We start from the raw sequence: 16,385 nt of genomic DNA on the forward strand, positions 1-16,385 counted from the left end.
TTCCTTCTCTTCTGCGGCTGAGGGATCTTACCTCCTCGCAGCCCAACGCAAAGTTGTTGTTGTTATTGTTGGCGACTGCTGCCCGCTCCGCGAGCGTCGAGTTGGGCATCTCGATAGGCAGACTCCTGGCAAAGTTCATCAGCTGGGCCTGCGTCGGACGTCCAGCCCGTCCCGCGGGTATGGAAACGGAGCTATCCAGATCCAGGGCATCTAAGGAGAGACAAGACACATTTCAGTCACTGACAAATACCGATCCCTGCTGTTTACTCACCCTCCGCCTCATCGGCTGTATCGGCCTCGTCCAGATCATCGATCATCCCGTTCTGCATTGGCTGGATGCTGTGCACCCGCTGGTACATCAGGGTGTGTGGATATCCGGATTGCACGGGCACGGGCACTGGCTGCGGCACGGTATACTCCTCCACATCCTCCAGGTCGAACAGGCAGTCATCAGCATCGTCCTCTCCGTTCGCAGTGACTCCTCGTCCTCCTCCGCCGCCGTGTGTGGCAAGCAGGTGTGGGGCAGCTGCCACCGACGACTGCTGCTGCTGTTGCTGCTGTCTGAAGGTCGGACTGTTGCCGACGCTCATGGGCGTGGCTTCTGGCGTGGCGGGCGGCGTATCGAAGTTGGACATCTTCCTCAATCTGACGCTGGCCATCGAGGAGGCGGCACTGGACAATGGCTGCAGCTGGGGCTGCGATGGCTGTGAGGGTTGCTGCTGCTGCTGGTTCAACGCCAGGAAGTTGGGGGGATGGTTGAGGGTGGTGGTGGGCGTGGTGGCGTTGCTAAGCTCCCGACGGCTGCTTATCGTATTCCGACGCCTGGCACCGGCTGCACTGGACAGCCAATTGCCGGTCACCTCCAGGGCGGGGGTCATGCCCCCGTCAAGAAGCTCTGCCACATGCTCCGGCACCTGCCGAATGTGGTGCATCAACTGGGCGCAGTCCTGGTCCGCCTTCTCCCGGAAGCTCTTCAGCAGCTCGAACTCCGTTCCCGCATACCGCTCGATGCGCTCGTTCGTCTTTTTGATCTCCTCCTGCAGGCGCGCCTGCTTGTTGGCCAGCAGCTGTCGCAGGCGCTGCTGCTTCATGTCCAGCGGATTGCCCGCCAGTGAGCCAATGCTGAAGCTCGATGACGAGGCGGCCATGCCCGTGGCCGGTGGTGGCGGGGAGAGTACACCGCTGATCATGACCAGCAGATCGAACGTCTCCGAATATGACTTGAGGCCGCGTTGCTGGGCAAGCTCCTCGCCGTTGCTCAGCAGCGTGCTGTTGATGAGGTATTGGTTGGGCGTGGCCCCCGCCACGGTTCCATCTCCGGCTCCGGCTCCGGCTGTGAGGCGCTTGGCGCACAGCACATCCTTACAATTGATGCAGATACTCAGCTGCCAGCTCTCTCCGCCCGCATCGAGCGTGAGGCCGAAGAGCAGTTCGCGCTGTTTGATCACGTTTACGGTGAGGTCTGGAATGGGTCCATAAGCCTGTGCAGAACAGAACAGAACAGAACAGAAGGAGTGGAACAGAGAAGGGTATTATTATAAGAGATTATTCATTGATTCAGGTGGAGCTATCAGGTGATAAGACTCTAGTCGGTCGGTAGCTCGGTCAATGCCTGATAAGAGGCCATAACACTTTCCCCATTCGTTCCCCAATGTTGCAAGCCAAGCCATTATCTGCTGCTTCCGCACCTTCCACCTCCAAGAACAACCACTCTTTCTCTGCTGTATATTTTTATACCCGATACTCAAAATGAGTATTGGGGTATATTAGATTTGTGGTAAAAGTGGATGTGTGTAACGTCCAGAAGGAATCGTTTCCGACCCCATAAAGTATATATATTCCTGATCAGCATCAATAGCCGAGTCGGTTGAGCCCTGTCTGTCTGTCTGTCTGTCCGTCCGTCCGTCTGTCCGTCCCTATCAGCGCCTAGTGCTCAAAGACTATAAGAGCTAGAGCAACGACGTTTTATATCCGGATTTCTGTGATACGTCACTGCTACAAGTATATTTCAAAACTTTGCCCCGCCCACTTCCGCCCCCACAAAGGACGAAAATCTGTGGCATCTACATTTTTAAAGATACGATAAAACCAAAAACGTAGAATTGTAGAGAATGACCATATCTTTAAGACTGCAGAATCTGAATTGGATCGTATTATTATTATAGCCAGCATCAAGAAAACAATTTCATTTTTTCTCGCCCTGTCTCTCTCTAACACACACGTAGCATAGGCGGCTTTGCTTAGAGTAAAACATTAGCGCCTAGATCTCAGAGACTACAAAAGCTAGAGCAACCAAATTTGATATCCACACTCCTAATATATCGTACCGAGACGAGTTTGTTTCAAAATTTCGCCACACCCCCTTCCTCCCCCGCAAAGGACGAAAATCTGGGGATATTCAAAGATCTCAGAGAGTGGTAGCGGCGTCTGCCGGAGGAGAGCCATACTGACTTAGTATCGGGTATAAATGTAGAGTTGCGGTCTCCGCAGCAACTCACAACGTTCCCCCTCGTTTTTTATTGGATTGGCACACCAGCACCCCCCAGCCACCCCCTCCGCATCCATCCACACAGTAGTTCTAGTGCAAATTTGTCAATTATGTTCCCAGTGGAAGAGAAGTGAAGTCAGGGGCTTATCATCGAACAGAACACACAACAAGCAGTGGAGCAGATGGAACAAGTCAACAGCAAACAATTAGGGAATGCTTAAATGCTGTCACTACCCTCTGACACCCTCCAAGACGAGTCCACCCACGGAAAAACAAAAAACAGACTACTCGTATTCGATATTGTCAGTCATGCTGATGGGCAGAATGATACACTGATATTACAATTGATATCAATAGATATACTCGTAAATGGAACGCACAGGATGTTTCCAATTTCGTCTTACAAACTATGGAAGAGTGGTTGTCAGTGGAAGCTATCATAGAAGATAACAAAAGTAACACAACAAATGGTGACCTCGACAAATGGTGAATCCAGACATTTCGCCTTAGCCAAATATTCACAGAATCAAATCTATAACCCACTAAATACAGGTGTGTGATCCAAGCAAGATGACGATAAGTTCTGCATAGATTTTAAAGTATTTAAACAAATGGTGACGCCGCCAAGTGTCCTCCATAGACGGCAGAGCAGAATACCAGAAAAACAGAATTTATCCAATGTGTAAATAAAACCCTATCGTCGCGCACGTGTTTGACAGCTGACAGGAACCGAGCACTCTTTATAGACGTGTTCGACACTTGAATTCCGTGAAACAGAAGAGAGAACCGAACCAGAGCCGGTTGGAGGAGCGTAACAAAATTAAATTGAATTAAGTTATAAAATGCAAACGTCGGCACTAGTCAAATGACAATGTTGCCATTCAGGTCCGCCAGTGTGTTCTCGTTGCATGCACTCTCCTAGATTGTCATTTCCATCATCATCGTCGTCATCGTCATCAGGTGAAATTGAATGCATAAACAAGCGACAAGTGTTGTCTTTATTTTCATAGAAACATTCTCGCACTGCTATTACTACATTTTGTATTTTTATGAACCAGCGTAATGTTATCCAAGTGGGAGTAGGGGCGGCGACATTTGAAAAATGACACATTTTACGATCCTAACGATGCCCAGAGCACTCTGCATTTGTCCGTCTCCCCCCAGTTCGGAATGTTCTTATGGGTAGTACGATGGTATGGTAAGCCTCTCCCACCACAGGGCCTCCCACTGTCCAGCGTCCAGTGTCTGCACATCACTTGAATATTTAATGTTTACCCTCTCTGCCGTAATATCTTATCGCAGTGTTCCTCCCTCCTTCTGCAGGCCGCGACAATAATTGTCTAGAAGAAAAAAACACACAACAAATGGCAATGCAAATGCATTATTGTCAAGTGTTTGGGTGTTTTTCTGTTTTCTGCTGTCAAACGCATAAATATATTTATGGGCCCCTGGGGCTTATTAGCTCAGCGTCGAGTCGCGCTATTTTACGACTGTTTTTGTTGTTGAGTGCGTGTCTCCGCACTCTCTCCTAAGTAGCACTTAGGATGTATTATGGTATATACGATAGAAAAGCAGATAAGATTGTGGGGTGATTGCAAAAGATGGCCTTCTGATTGATCTCTTAATTACACAAGAGGATATTGTGAGATCCTGTCCGTCTGTCCGTCCGTCTGTCCGTCCCCTTCAGCGCCTAGTGCTCAAAGACTATAAGAGCTAGAGCAACGATGTTTTGGATCCAGACTTCTGTGATATGTCACTGCTACAAAAATATTTCAAAACTTCGCCCCGCCCACTTCCGCCCCCACAAAGGACGAAAATCTGTGGCATCCACAATTTTAAAGATATGAGAAAACCAAAAACGTAGAATTGTAGAGAATGACCATATCTTTAAGACTGCGGAATCTGAATTGGATCGTATTATTATTATAGCCAGCATCAAGAAAACAATTTCATTTTTTCTCGCCCTGTCTCTCTCTAACACACACGTAGCATAGGCGGCTTTGCTTAGAGTAAAACATTAGCGCCTAGATCTCAGAGACTACAAAAGCTAGAGCAACCAAATTTGGTATCCACACTGCTAATATATCGGACCGAGACGGGTTTGTTTCAAAATTTCGCCACACCCCCTTCCGCCCCCGCAAAGGACGAAAATCCGGGGATATTCAAAAATCTCAGAGACTATTAAGGCTAGAGGAACCAAATCTGGTATCCGCACTTCTGTTAGATCTTACTATAAAACGTGTATCTCAAAATTTCGCCCCACCCCCTTCCGCCCCCACAAAAGACGAAAATCTGTTGCATCCACAATATTGCACTTTCGAGAAAACTAAAAACGCAGAATCATAGATAATGACCATATCTATCAGATTGCTGAATCTGGATCAGATCAGATCATTTTTATAGCCAATAGGAACAAATCAATTTGCAGTGGCTACGCAGCGCCCGACGTCACGCTCAGACTGATTTTCTGTCTCTCTCGCACGCACTCTTTGTCGTGTCGTTTAATATTAGCGGCGTCTGCCGGAGGAAAGCCATACTGACTTAGTATCGGGTATAACCGTAGAGTTGCGGTGTCGGCAGCAACTCACAACGTTCCCCCTCGTTATGACTGTTGTTCTTGTTTTTATACCCGATACTCAAAATGAGTATTGGGGTATATTAGATTTGTGGTAAAAGTGGATGTGTGTAACGTCCAGAAGGAATCGTTTCCGACCCCATAAAGTATATATATTCTTGATCAGCATCAATAGCCGAGTCGATTGAGCCATGTCTGTCTGTCCGTCCGTCCGTCTGTCCGTCTGTCCGTCCCCTTCAGCGCCTAGTGCTCAAAGACTATAAGAGCTAGAGCAACGATGTTTTGGATCCAGACTTCTGTGATATGTCACTGCTACAAAAATATTTCAAAACTTCGCCCCGCCCACTTCCGCCCCCACAAAGGACGAAAATCTGTGGCATCCACAATTTTAAAGATATGAGAAAACCAAAAACGTAGAATTGTAGAGAATGACCATATCTTTAAGACTGCGGAATCTGAATTGGATCGTATTATTATTATAGCCAGCATCAAGAAAACAATTTCATTTTTTCTCGCCCTGTCTCTCTCTAACACACACGTATCATAGGCGGCTTTGCTTAGAGTAAAACATTAGCGCCTAGATCTCAGAGACTACAAAAGCTAGAGCAACCAAATTTGGTATTCACACTCCTAATATATCGGACCGAGACGAGTTTGTTTCAAAATTTCGCCACACCCCCTTCCGCCCCCGCAAAGGACGAAAATCTGTTGCATCCACAATATTGAGGATACGAGAAAACTAAGAACGCAGAATCATAGATAATGATCATATCTATCAGATTGCTGAATCTGAATCAGATCGGATCATTTTTGTAGCAAAAAAGAACAAATCAATTTGCAGTGGCTACGCAGCCCCCGACGTCACGCTCAGACTGATTTTCTGTCTCTCTCGCACGCACTCTTTGTCGTGTCGTTCAATATTAGCGGCGTCTGCCGGAGGAGAGCCATACTGACTTAGTATCGGGTATAACTGTAGAGTTGCGGTGTCCGCTGCAACTCACAACGTTCCCCCTCGTTTAACTTAGCACTGCACAGTTCGACGAAAATAATTGAAATGACGGCGCAAGGAACGCACGCTTTATTTGCACTTGTTTCTAATGCTCGACACATGTAAAAAAAGAACGAGGGGGAACGTTGTGAGTTGCTGCGGACACCGCAACTCTACGGTTATACCCGATACTAAGTCAGTATGGCTCTCCTCCGGCAGACGCCGCTAATATTGAACGACACGACAAAGAGTGCGTGCGAGAGAGACAGAAAATCAGTCTGAGCGTGACGTCGGGGGCTGCGTAGCCACTGCAAATTGATTTGTTCTTTTTTGCTACAAAAATGATCCGATCTGATTCAGATTCAGCAATCTGATAGATATGATCATTATCTATGATTCTGCGTTCTTAGTTTTCTCGTATCCTCAATATTGTGGATGCAACAGATTTTCGTCCTTTGTGGGGGAGGAAGGGGTGGGGCGAAATTTTGAGATATACGTTTTATAGTGAGATCTAACAGAAGTGCGGATACCAAATTTGGTTACTCTAGCCTTAATAGTCTCTGAGATTTGTGGATGCCCCAGATTTTCGTCCTTTGCGTGGGCGGAAGGGGGTGTGGCGAAATTTGGACACGAAACGGTCAAGGTCCGATATCACAGGAGTGTGGATACCAAATTTGGTTGCTCTGGCTCTTATAGGTTCTGAGATCCTTGAACTCATATTTTGCAATTGGCAAAACCGACCATGAAACCTGTGTGTTAGAGAGAGACAGAGCGAGAAAGAATGAAATTGTTTTCTTGATTCTGGCTATAATAATTATACGATCTGGTTCAGATTTTGCACTCTAGAAGATATAGTCATCTTCTACGATTCTGAGTTTTTAGTTTTATACTATCTTTAAAAATGTAGATGCCACAGATTTTCGTTCTTTGTGGGGGCGGAAGTGGGCGGGGCGAAGTTTTGAAATATTTTTGTAGCAGTGACATATCACAGAAGTCTGGATGCAAAATATCGTTGCTCTAGCTCTTATAGTCTTTGAGCACTAGGCGCTGAAGGGGACGGACGGACAGACGGACAGACAGACAGGGCTAATATACCCCAATACTCATTTTGAGTATCGGGTATAAAAATCTCTACCATCTCTTACGCATTTAAAAGAAATTTCTGCCAATCGGTAAGTACATTATTAATAAAAGAAATAAAATGTCTTACAAAAGAAAAAGCCGAACATATATCGAACATGTAATTCCCCAATTTTAAATATATTTTATATTTTCTACAGATGCATTTAAACAGAAGTTTGCGCTCGACGATCAGGATTTCGACCATACAACTCAAAAATATTTCCAGTATGCTCAGGAACGGAAGGCCAGATTGGAAAAAAGTGATGCAAAAAAACTTAAATTTTAGTACATAGTTCATACATGTAAGATATTATTTAGAGTATTGTTTATTCGTATTATTATCGCGGTGGCCTGGTATGTGTGCTTACAAAAGTTCTTAATGTTACGGCTTATTTCTGCTGATTTTCTGCTGCTGTTTGAGTCGCGTCCGTATGCTGCTGTTCTCTCCTTTTCACTGCTTCGCTCGGTTCCTCTTCTTCTCTGTCCGCTGTTGATCTGCTGCTGTTACTACTGCTGTTGCTGCTAATCAGCTGTTCCTCTGCTGCTGTTATTACTGCTGTTGCTTATCTCCGCTGCCCCCTCAATAGGCCAGCTGGCCCACTCCTTCTTACACTCGGTCATCCTGATTAGTCATCAGTCCCTGATGACCATGCGTCCTCGTTTTCTACAGAAAAGCTCCATAGTTTCATGTTATCATTGCTTGTGGTCGTATTGCTTGGTCCTTCGACGTCTGCTGCCTTCCGAACATTATAGCGTCCGCCTCGTTTCACGTTGGTTATTTCGTATGGTCCTAAGAATTCGCTGGCCATCTTTCTTCCGGTTACAAATTGTGTTCTACGTATGGCTACGAGATCTCCGACCTTGTATCCGTATTCGCATTTCCGCTTTTTATCGAATTGTTCCTTGTATCTGTCCTGGGCCTGCTGAATATTTTCTTTTGCCTCTTGTCGCATCTTTTGCCTCTCGTCTTCAAAATTATCAACCATCTTTTTTTCTATTAGCTGATGTATGTCGCTATCCGGTCCACAACGCATTTTTACCCCGATCATCAGCTCAAATGGACAACGCTTTGTAGACACATGAACAGTGCTGTTAATAGCCCTCTGATCTCGCGGTACGAACTTATACCATCTTCCAGGTTCCTCCGACGACAATTTGGAAATGATGCTCAGAATAGATCGGTTTACGCGTTCAATTTGTCCGTTTTCTCTTGGTACCCCTGTGGTGCTCCATATGTGTTCGATGTTCTTTTCCTTGACAAACTCCTCAAAGCTTGAAGATGTAAATGCTGCTCCACGATCGCTTACTATGCGTGCCGGATTACCAAATACATCAGACCACTCCCTTAACTTCTTGAGAACTTTCTTCTGTGACGAAATTTCGCCACACCCCCTTCCGCCCACGCAAAGGACGAAAATCTGGGGCATCCACAAATCCCAGAGACTATTAAGGCTAGAGTAACCAAATTTGGTATCCGCACTTCTGTTAGATCTCACTATAAAACGTATATCTCAGAATTTCGCCACACCCCCTTCCGCCACCACAAAAGACGAAAATCTGTTGCATCCACAATATTGCACATTCGAGAAAACTAAAAACGCAGAATCATAGATAATGACCATATCTATCAGATTGCTGAATCTGGATCAGATCAGATCATTTTTATAGCCAATAGGAACAAATCAATTTGCAGTGGCTACGCAGCGCCCGACGTCTCGCTCAGACTGATTTTCTGTCTCTCTCGCACGCACTCTTTGTCGTGTCGTTTAATATTAGCGGCGTCTGCCGGAGGAGAGCCATACTGACTTAGTATCGGGTATAACAGTAGAGTTGCGGTGTCCGCATCAACTCACAACGTTCCCCCTCGTTCGTTTTTTACATGTGTCGAGCATTAGAAACAAGTGCAAATAAAGCGTGCGTTCCTTGCGCCGTCATTTCAATTATTTTCGTCGAACTGTGCAGTGCTAAGTTAAACGAGGGGGAACGTTGTGAGTTGCAGCGGACACCGCAACTCTACAGTTATACCCGATACTAAGTCAGTATGGCTCTCCTCCGGCAGACGCCGCTAATATTGAACGACACGACAAAGAGTGCGTGCGAGAGAGACAAAATCAGTCTGAGCGTGACGTCGGGCGCTGCGTAGCCAGTGCAAATTGATTTGTTCCTTTTGGCTATAAAAATGATCTGATATGATCCAGATTCAGCAAACTGATAGATATGATAATTATCTATGATTCTGCGTTTTTAGTTTTCTCGTATCCTCAATATTGTGGATGCGACAGATTTTCGTCCTTTGTGGGGGCGGAAGGGGGTGGGGCGAAATTTTGAGATATAAGTTTTAAAGTGAGATCTAACAGGAGTGCGAATACCAAATTTGGTTACTCTAGCCTTAATAGTCTCTGAGATTTGTGAATATCCCCAGATTTTCATCCTTTGCGGGGGCGGGAGGGGGTGTGGCGAAATTTTGAAACAAACTCGTCTCGGTCCGATATATAAGGAGTGTGGATACCAAATTTGGTTGCTCTAGCTTTTATAGTCTCTGAGATCTAGGCGATAATGTTTTACTCTAAGCAAAGCCGTCTATGCTACGTGTGTGTTAGAGAGAGACAGGGCGAGAAAAAATGAAATTGTTTTCTTGATGCTGGCTATAATAATAATACGATCTTATTCAAATTCTGCAGTCTAAAAGATATGGTCATTCTCTACGATTCTGCGTTTTTGGTTTTCTCGTATCTTTAAAATTGTGGATGCCACAGATTTTCGTCCTTTGTGGGGGCGGAAGTGGGCGGGGCGAAGTTTTGAAATATTTTTGTAGCAGTGACATATCCCAGAAGTCTGGATCCAAAACATCGTTGCTCTAGCTCTTATAGTCTTTGAGCACTAGGCGCTGAAGGGGACGGACAGACGGACGGACGGACAGACGGACAGACAGACATGGCTCAATCGACTCGGCTATTGATGCTGATCAAGAATATATATACTTTATGGGGTCGGAAACGATTCCTTCTGGACGTTACACACATCCACTTTTACCACAAATCTAATATACCCCAATACTCATTTTGAGTATCGGGTATAAAAATCTCTACCATCTCTTACGCATTTAAAAGAAATTTCTGCCAATCGGTAAGTACATTATTAATAAAAGAAATAAAATGTCTTACAAAAGAAAAAGCCGAACATATATCGAACATGTAATTCCCCAATTTTTAATATATTTTATATTTTCTACAGATGCATTTAAACAGAAGTTTGCGCTCGACGATCAGGATTTCGACCATACAACTCAAAAATATTTCCAGTATGCTCAGGAACGGAAGGCCAGATTGGAAAAAAGTGATGCAAAAAAACTTAAATTTTAGTACATAGTTCATACATGTAAGATATTATTTAGAGTATTGTTTATTCGTATTATTATCGCGGTGGCCTGGTATGTGTGCTTACAAAAGTTCTTAATGTTACGGCTTATTTCTGCTGATTTTCTGCTGCTGCTTGAGTCGCGTCCGTATGCTGCTGTTCTCTCCTTTTCACTGCTTCGCTCGGTTCCTCTTCTTCTCTGTCCGCTGTTGATCTGCTGCTGTTACTACTGCTGTTGCTGCTAATCAGCTGTTCCTCTGCTGCTGTTATTACTGCTGTTGCTTATCTCCGCTGCCCCCTCAATAGGCCAGCTGGCCCACTCCTTCTTACACTCGGTCATCCTGATTAGTCATCAGTCCCTGATGACCATGCGTCCCCGTTTTCTACAGAAAAGCTCCATAGTTTCATGTTATCATTGCTTGTGGTCGTATTGCTTGGTCCTTCGACGTCTGCTGCCTTCCGAACATTATAGCGTCCGCCTCGTTTCACGTTGGTTATTTCGTATGGTCCTAAGAATTCGCTGGCCATCTTTCTTCCGGTTACAAATTGTGTTCTACGTATGGCTACGAGATCTCCGACCTTGTATCCGTATTCGCATTTCCGCTTTTTATCGAATTGTTCCTTGTATCTGTCCTGGGCCTGCTGAATATTTTCTTTTGCCTCTCGTCTTCAAAATTATCAACCACCTTTTTTTCTATTAGCTGATGTATGTCGCTATCCGGTCCACAACGAATTTTTACCCCGATCATCAGCTCAAATGGACAACGCTTTGTAGACACATGAACAGTGCTGTTAATAGCCCTCTGATCTCGCGGTACGAACTTATACCATCTTCCAGGTTCCTCCGACGACAATTTGGAAATGATGCTCAGAATAGATCGGTTTACGCGTTCAATTTGTCCGTTTTCTCTTGGTACCCCTGTGGTGCTCCATATGTGTTCGATGTTCTTTTCCTTGACAAACTCCTCAAAGCTTGAAGATGTAAATGCTGCTCCACGATCGCTTACTATGCGTGCCGGATTACCAAATACATCAGACCACTCCCTTAACTTCTTGAGAACTTCGTCTGCTCCTGTTGTTTTTGTGGGATACATCCATACGAACTTACTGAAGCTATCAACCATTGCGAAGATGTACTTGTACTGCTTGAAGTAGCATCCATAGAAATCCCTCTTTTTTGCCAAGCTTTTTGTTGTAGATTATACATTTCATACAGTTTCCTATGATCTGCATTACTTTTCCTTCCAGATGTGGAATCCAATAGCTCTGCTGTACGGTATGCATTGTTTTTTGAGCGGCAAAGTGTCCTGCGTTGTGAGCGTCGGTTATTATTTCTTTTTCTAATGACTTCGGTATTGCCAGCAAGTCCGTGCCTTGCACCACTTTGTATACGAGTCCAGCCTTCAACTTAAAGTTGTGATATGGTTTACTTTTCAAAACTTCGGAAACTGCGTCGTATCCTCCTGCTGGGTTTTCTTAATTCTTGCTGTGACTTCCGAAGATACCATCATGACATCAATTGGGTACCTACTCAGGCAATCCACATGCTTCAGCCGTTCTCCTGGTCTGTGTTCCACTTCAAAGTCGTAGTCCTGCAAGTACAGGACCCATTGGGCTACCTCCCGCGGAACGTCCTTCTTGCTTAACGTTTGCTTGAAAGCAGCGCAATCCGTTACGAGCTTAAAGTTGGTTCCAAGTATGTACTGACGAAATTTTTTGCACGCTAGGAAAATTGCTTTGGCTTCCTGTATATAGCTATGCTGTCGTGCTTCAGACTCCGAGGTTTTCTTACTCCAGAATAAGATCGGATGCAATTGTCCTTCGTGCCATTGTAACAACGCCGCTGCAAACCCGTCCTTCGACGCATCAGTGTGTATCTCGGTTTTTGCATTCCTGCGATAAAGTTTCAAGACCGGCTCTTTCACCAATGCTTCCTTTAATGTAGCGAACGCCTGCTGCTCCTCCAGACTCATTTTAAATGGGACATCTTTTCGCAGCAGATTGGTCAGTGGTTTGGCGATACGCGAATAGTTTTTTATGAATTTACGGAAAAACCCAGTTAATCCTAAAAACGACTGCACAGCCTTTATGTTTTTCGGCATCGGGAACTTGCTGACGGCTTTGGTTTTCTCCAATCCAGGCTTGATTTCACCTCCTCCAACTTGATGACCCAAAAATGTAATGGTCGACTGCAGAAATCGGCACTTCTTCCACTTCATCTTCAGCCCGTATTCAGCTGCAGCATCAAAAACCTTCTTCAGCTTTCCCAGGCATTCGTCGGCGGTTTCAGCGTGTATAACGATATCGTCCATGTACAGGTCAAGAATGTTTTTATTTATAAGGTTTTGAAATACAAAACTTATAAAACGGATGAAAACTGCTGGCGAATTGCAAAAACCGATAGGCGCACGGTTGAACTCAAAGAGGCCTTCCTTCGTTATGAACGCCGTATATTTTTTGCTGCTTTCTTCCACAGGAACGTGGAAAAACCCATTTTCTAAGTCCATGATGGTGAACACCTTAGCATTTTCCAGTTTTTCCAGCACCTCTTCAACGATTGGAACGGGAAAGCAATCTTTCAAGACCATCTTGTTCAACTGACGATAGTCCACGCAGACCCGGCTGCTCCCATCCTTTTTCTTGACAATTACAGTCCGACTGGCGAAATTTGATGATGAGCGTCGTATTATCCCAGCGTTGGCCCATTCATCGATCTGCTGCTTGACAACGTCGGCTTCGCTGATGGCCACTCGACTTGGCGAATGTCGAAACGGCGCTATTTTCTCGTCCGGTACGATCTTCAGCATGATCGGGCACACTGCAGTCTGCTTCTTTTCAGTAAAGTCCTGAATCATTGATTGGACGGCATCTCTGAACTGCGATGGAATGTTTATGTCAGTATTTGCTTCGACCACGTTGTAAATACTTATCTGTTTGGTGTCCTCAGTTTCCTCCCCCGGCAGGGGAGAAAACTTATATCCTCCTGGCGTAGATGTCATTGTGAACTTGGATATAAAGTCGTGTCCAAGCAACAATTCGCATCCGACGGCATGATCGGCCACCACAAGGGATTTGTGTGCCAGTCGCATTCCGTCGATCTCCACTTCTGCCGTAAACTGCCCAGTGGAGAGTGTGATGTTGTTTCCAAGTCCCCTCAAAGTTGACGAGCTGGCTTGCAGATGGATACCACTCATTTTGCCGAACACTGACATCTTTAATAGGGAAACATCTGCACCGGGGTCTATGACCCCCTTGACTTGCACGTCGTTAATTTTAAGAGACTTCAGGCGTTTTTCCTCATATGCAACGTTTACGGCAGCAGCACTCGGGCAATCCTTAGACATGTGTCCAGTCTGATTGCAGCGGAAACACTTTAATGCAGCTCGGCAATCCTTGCGTAGATGCTCCTGGGATCCACAATTGTAGCAGTGTTGCTTCCTTTCATATTTGGTGAAATTGGACTTCTTTCCGAACGGCTGTGAGTCTTTTTGTTTCGGGGCCAAACCCCCATCAACCGCGAGCGTTCTTTCGTAGATTTCGTACTTCTCTCGCAGCTGCTTGTATGAGCTGCATCCATACAAGGTTTACTTATAATCCGTTTTTAAATTGAGTCCGTCGACGATGTATCGAATCACCGACTCCGTGTCTGTTGTCCCACGTGCAGCAATGCGTTTCATCTGTAGTATATATTCGTGAAAACTTTCGCCGGCAATCTTCACTCGCATAGACAATTGATTGTGAATTTGCGCACTGCATAAAACGCTCACACTCAAACTCCTGTAAAAGTTGGTGACGCAATTGCCCGTACTCATACACTGCTGTGGACTCGAGAAAAAGAGCGGCTGTACCTGTAATTTTTGCTCGGGCTTGCACGTATTTTTGTTTGTCATTTAGTCCGTATGCTTCAGCGTTTAGCTCGAAGTTAATAAACCACTGCTGTACCGACATATTTTCTCCGTTGAATTCTGGAATCATTTTGGCAAAATTTTCCACTACCAGCTTTGCATCATTTTTCTTGTATATTTCATCAGCATTTATTTTCATCGAGAGCAGTTGAACCAGCTGTTGGAGCGTCTGTGTGTTTTCTTCTAGGAGTGTTGACCTCATCGCTTCCTCGTTCGCGTTTTGCTGCATATTCCCGGCTGGTGGTCCACTTGTATTTTCCATTATAATTCTACTGCGCAATACTCTTGTGGGCAGCCGGCTTGAAACAACCCTTTTTTCTCGGTTCTTCTTTTCACCCACTCGCTGTCTCGCTTCCTCTGCTTGCGGCTTCTGAGAGTCTAATGCGCAGTTTTTTTTTGCACCGAATTTTTGCTTTTCCGTCTCGCTTCGTCTGCTGCCGGCTTCTGAGACATGAGACACAAAATTTTTTCCACTTTACACAGGCAGTACGCGACTGGTTGAGCCCCCAAATGTAAGATATTATTTAGAGTATTGTTTATTCGTATTATTATCGCGGTGGCCTGGTATGTGTGCTTACAAAAGTTCTTAATGTTACGGCTTATTTCTGTTGATTTTCTGCTGCTGCTTGAGTCGCGTCCGTATGCTGCTGTTCTCTCCTTTTCACTGCTTCGCTCGGTTCCTCTTCTTCTCTGTCCGCTGTTGATCTGCTGCTGTTACTACTGCTGTTGCTGCTGCTGTTACTACTGCTCTCGCAAAAACTATTTCTTGCGAGCCTTTTGCGACATCTTTTGCGAGCCTTTTGCGATATCATTTATGATAGCTCGCAAAGGAATCATTTGTGAGCCTTTTGCGATATCATTTATGAGTCTTTTTATACCCGATACTAAAAATGAGTATTGGGGTATATTAGATTTGTGGTAAAAGTGGATGTGTGTAACGTCCAGAAGGAATCGTTTCCGTCCCCATAAAGTATATATATTCTTGATCAGCATCAATAGCCGAGTCGATTGAGCCATGTCTGTCTGTCCGTCCGTCCGTCTGTCCGTCTGTCCGTCCGTCCGTCTGTCCGTCTGTCCGTCCCCTTCAGCGCCTAGTGCTCAAAGACTATAAGAGCTAGAGCAACGATGTTTTGGATCCAGTCTTCTGTGATATGTCACTGCTACAAAAATATTTCAAAGCTTCGCCCCGCCCACTTCCGCCCCCACAACGGACGAAAATCTGTGGCATCCACATTTTTAAAGATATGATAAAACCAAAAACGCAGAATCGTAGAGGATGACTATATGTTCTAGATTGTAAAATCTCAACCAGATCGTATAATTATTATAGCCAGAATTAAGAAAACAATTTCATTCTTTCTCGCTCTGTCTCTCTCTAACACACAGGTTTCATGGTCTGTTTTGCCAATTGCAAAATATGAGTTCAAGGATCTCAGAACCTATAAGAGCCATAGCAACCAAATTTGGTATCCACACTCCTGTGATATCGGACCTTGACCGTTTCGTGTCCAAATTTCGCCACACCCCCTTCCGCCCCCGCAAAGGACGAAAATCTGGGGCATCCACAAATCTCAGAGACTATTAAGGCTAGAGTAACCAAATTTGGTATCCGCACTCCTGTTAGATCTTACTATAAAACGTGTATCTCAAAATTTCGCCCCACCCCCTTCCGCCCACACAAAGGACGAAAATCTGTTGCATCCACAATATTGCACATTCGAGAAAACTAAAAACGCAGAATCATAGATAATGACCATATCTATCAGATTGCTGAATCTGGATCAGATCAGATCATTTTTATAGCCAATAGGAACAAATCAATTTGCAGTGGCTACGCAGCTCCCGACGTCACGATCATACTGATTTTCTGTCTCTCTCGCACGCACTCTTTGTCGTGTCGTTTAATATTAGCGGCGTCTGCCGGAGGAGAGCCATACTGACTAAGTATCG

At 45.1% G+C, this 16,385-nt stretch overlaps 1 protein-coding gene across 1 annotated transcript in view; it reads right to left on the reverse strand.

The window, feature by feature from the left end:
- LOC117189424 overlaps positions 1-16,385 on the reverse strand; it is a 43,792-nt gene that overhangs the window by 681 nt on the left and 26,726 nt on the right. The window contains exons 2-3 of the mRNA XM_033394549.1: positions 272-1,481; positions 32-210 (exon numbers count right to left, since the gene is read on the reverse strand). Coding sequence (XP_033250440.1) covers positions 32-210; positions 272-1,481 — 1,389 coding nt within the window. The remainder of the gene's footprint in view (positions 1-31; positions 211-271; positions 1,482-16,385) is intronic.

The sequence above is a fragment of the Drosophila miranda genome (genome assembly GCF_003369915.1).
Source record: "Drosophila miranda strain MSH22 chromosome Y unlocalized genomic scaffold, D.miranda_PacBio2.1 Contig_Y1_pilon, whole genome shotgun sequence".
Classification (NCBI taxonomy): Eukaryota; Metazoa; Arthropoda; class Insecta; order Diptera; family Drosophilidae; genus Drosophila; species Drosophila miranda.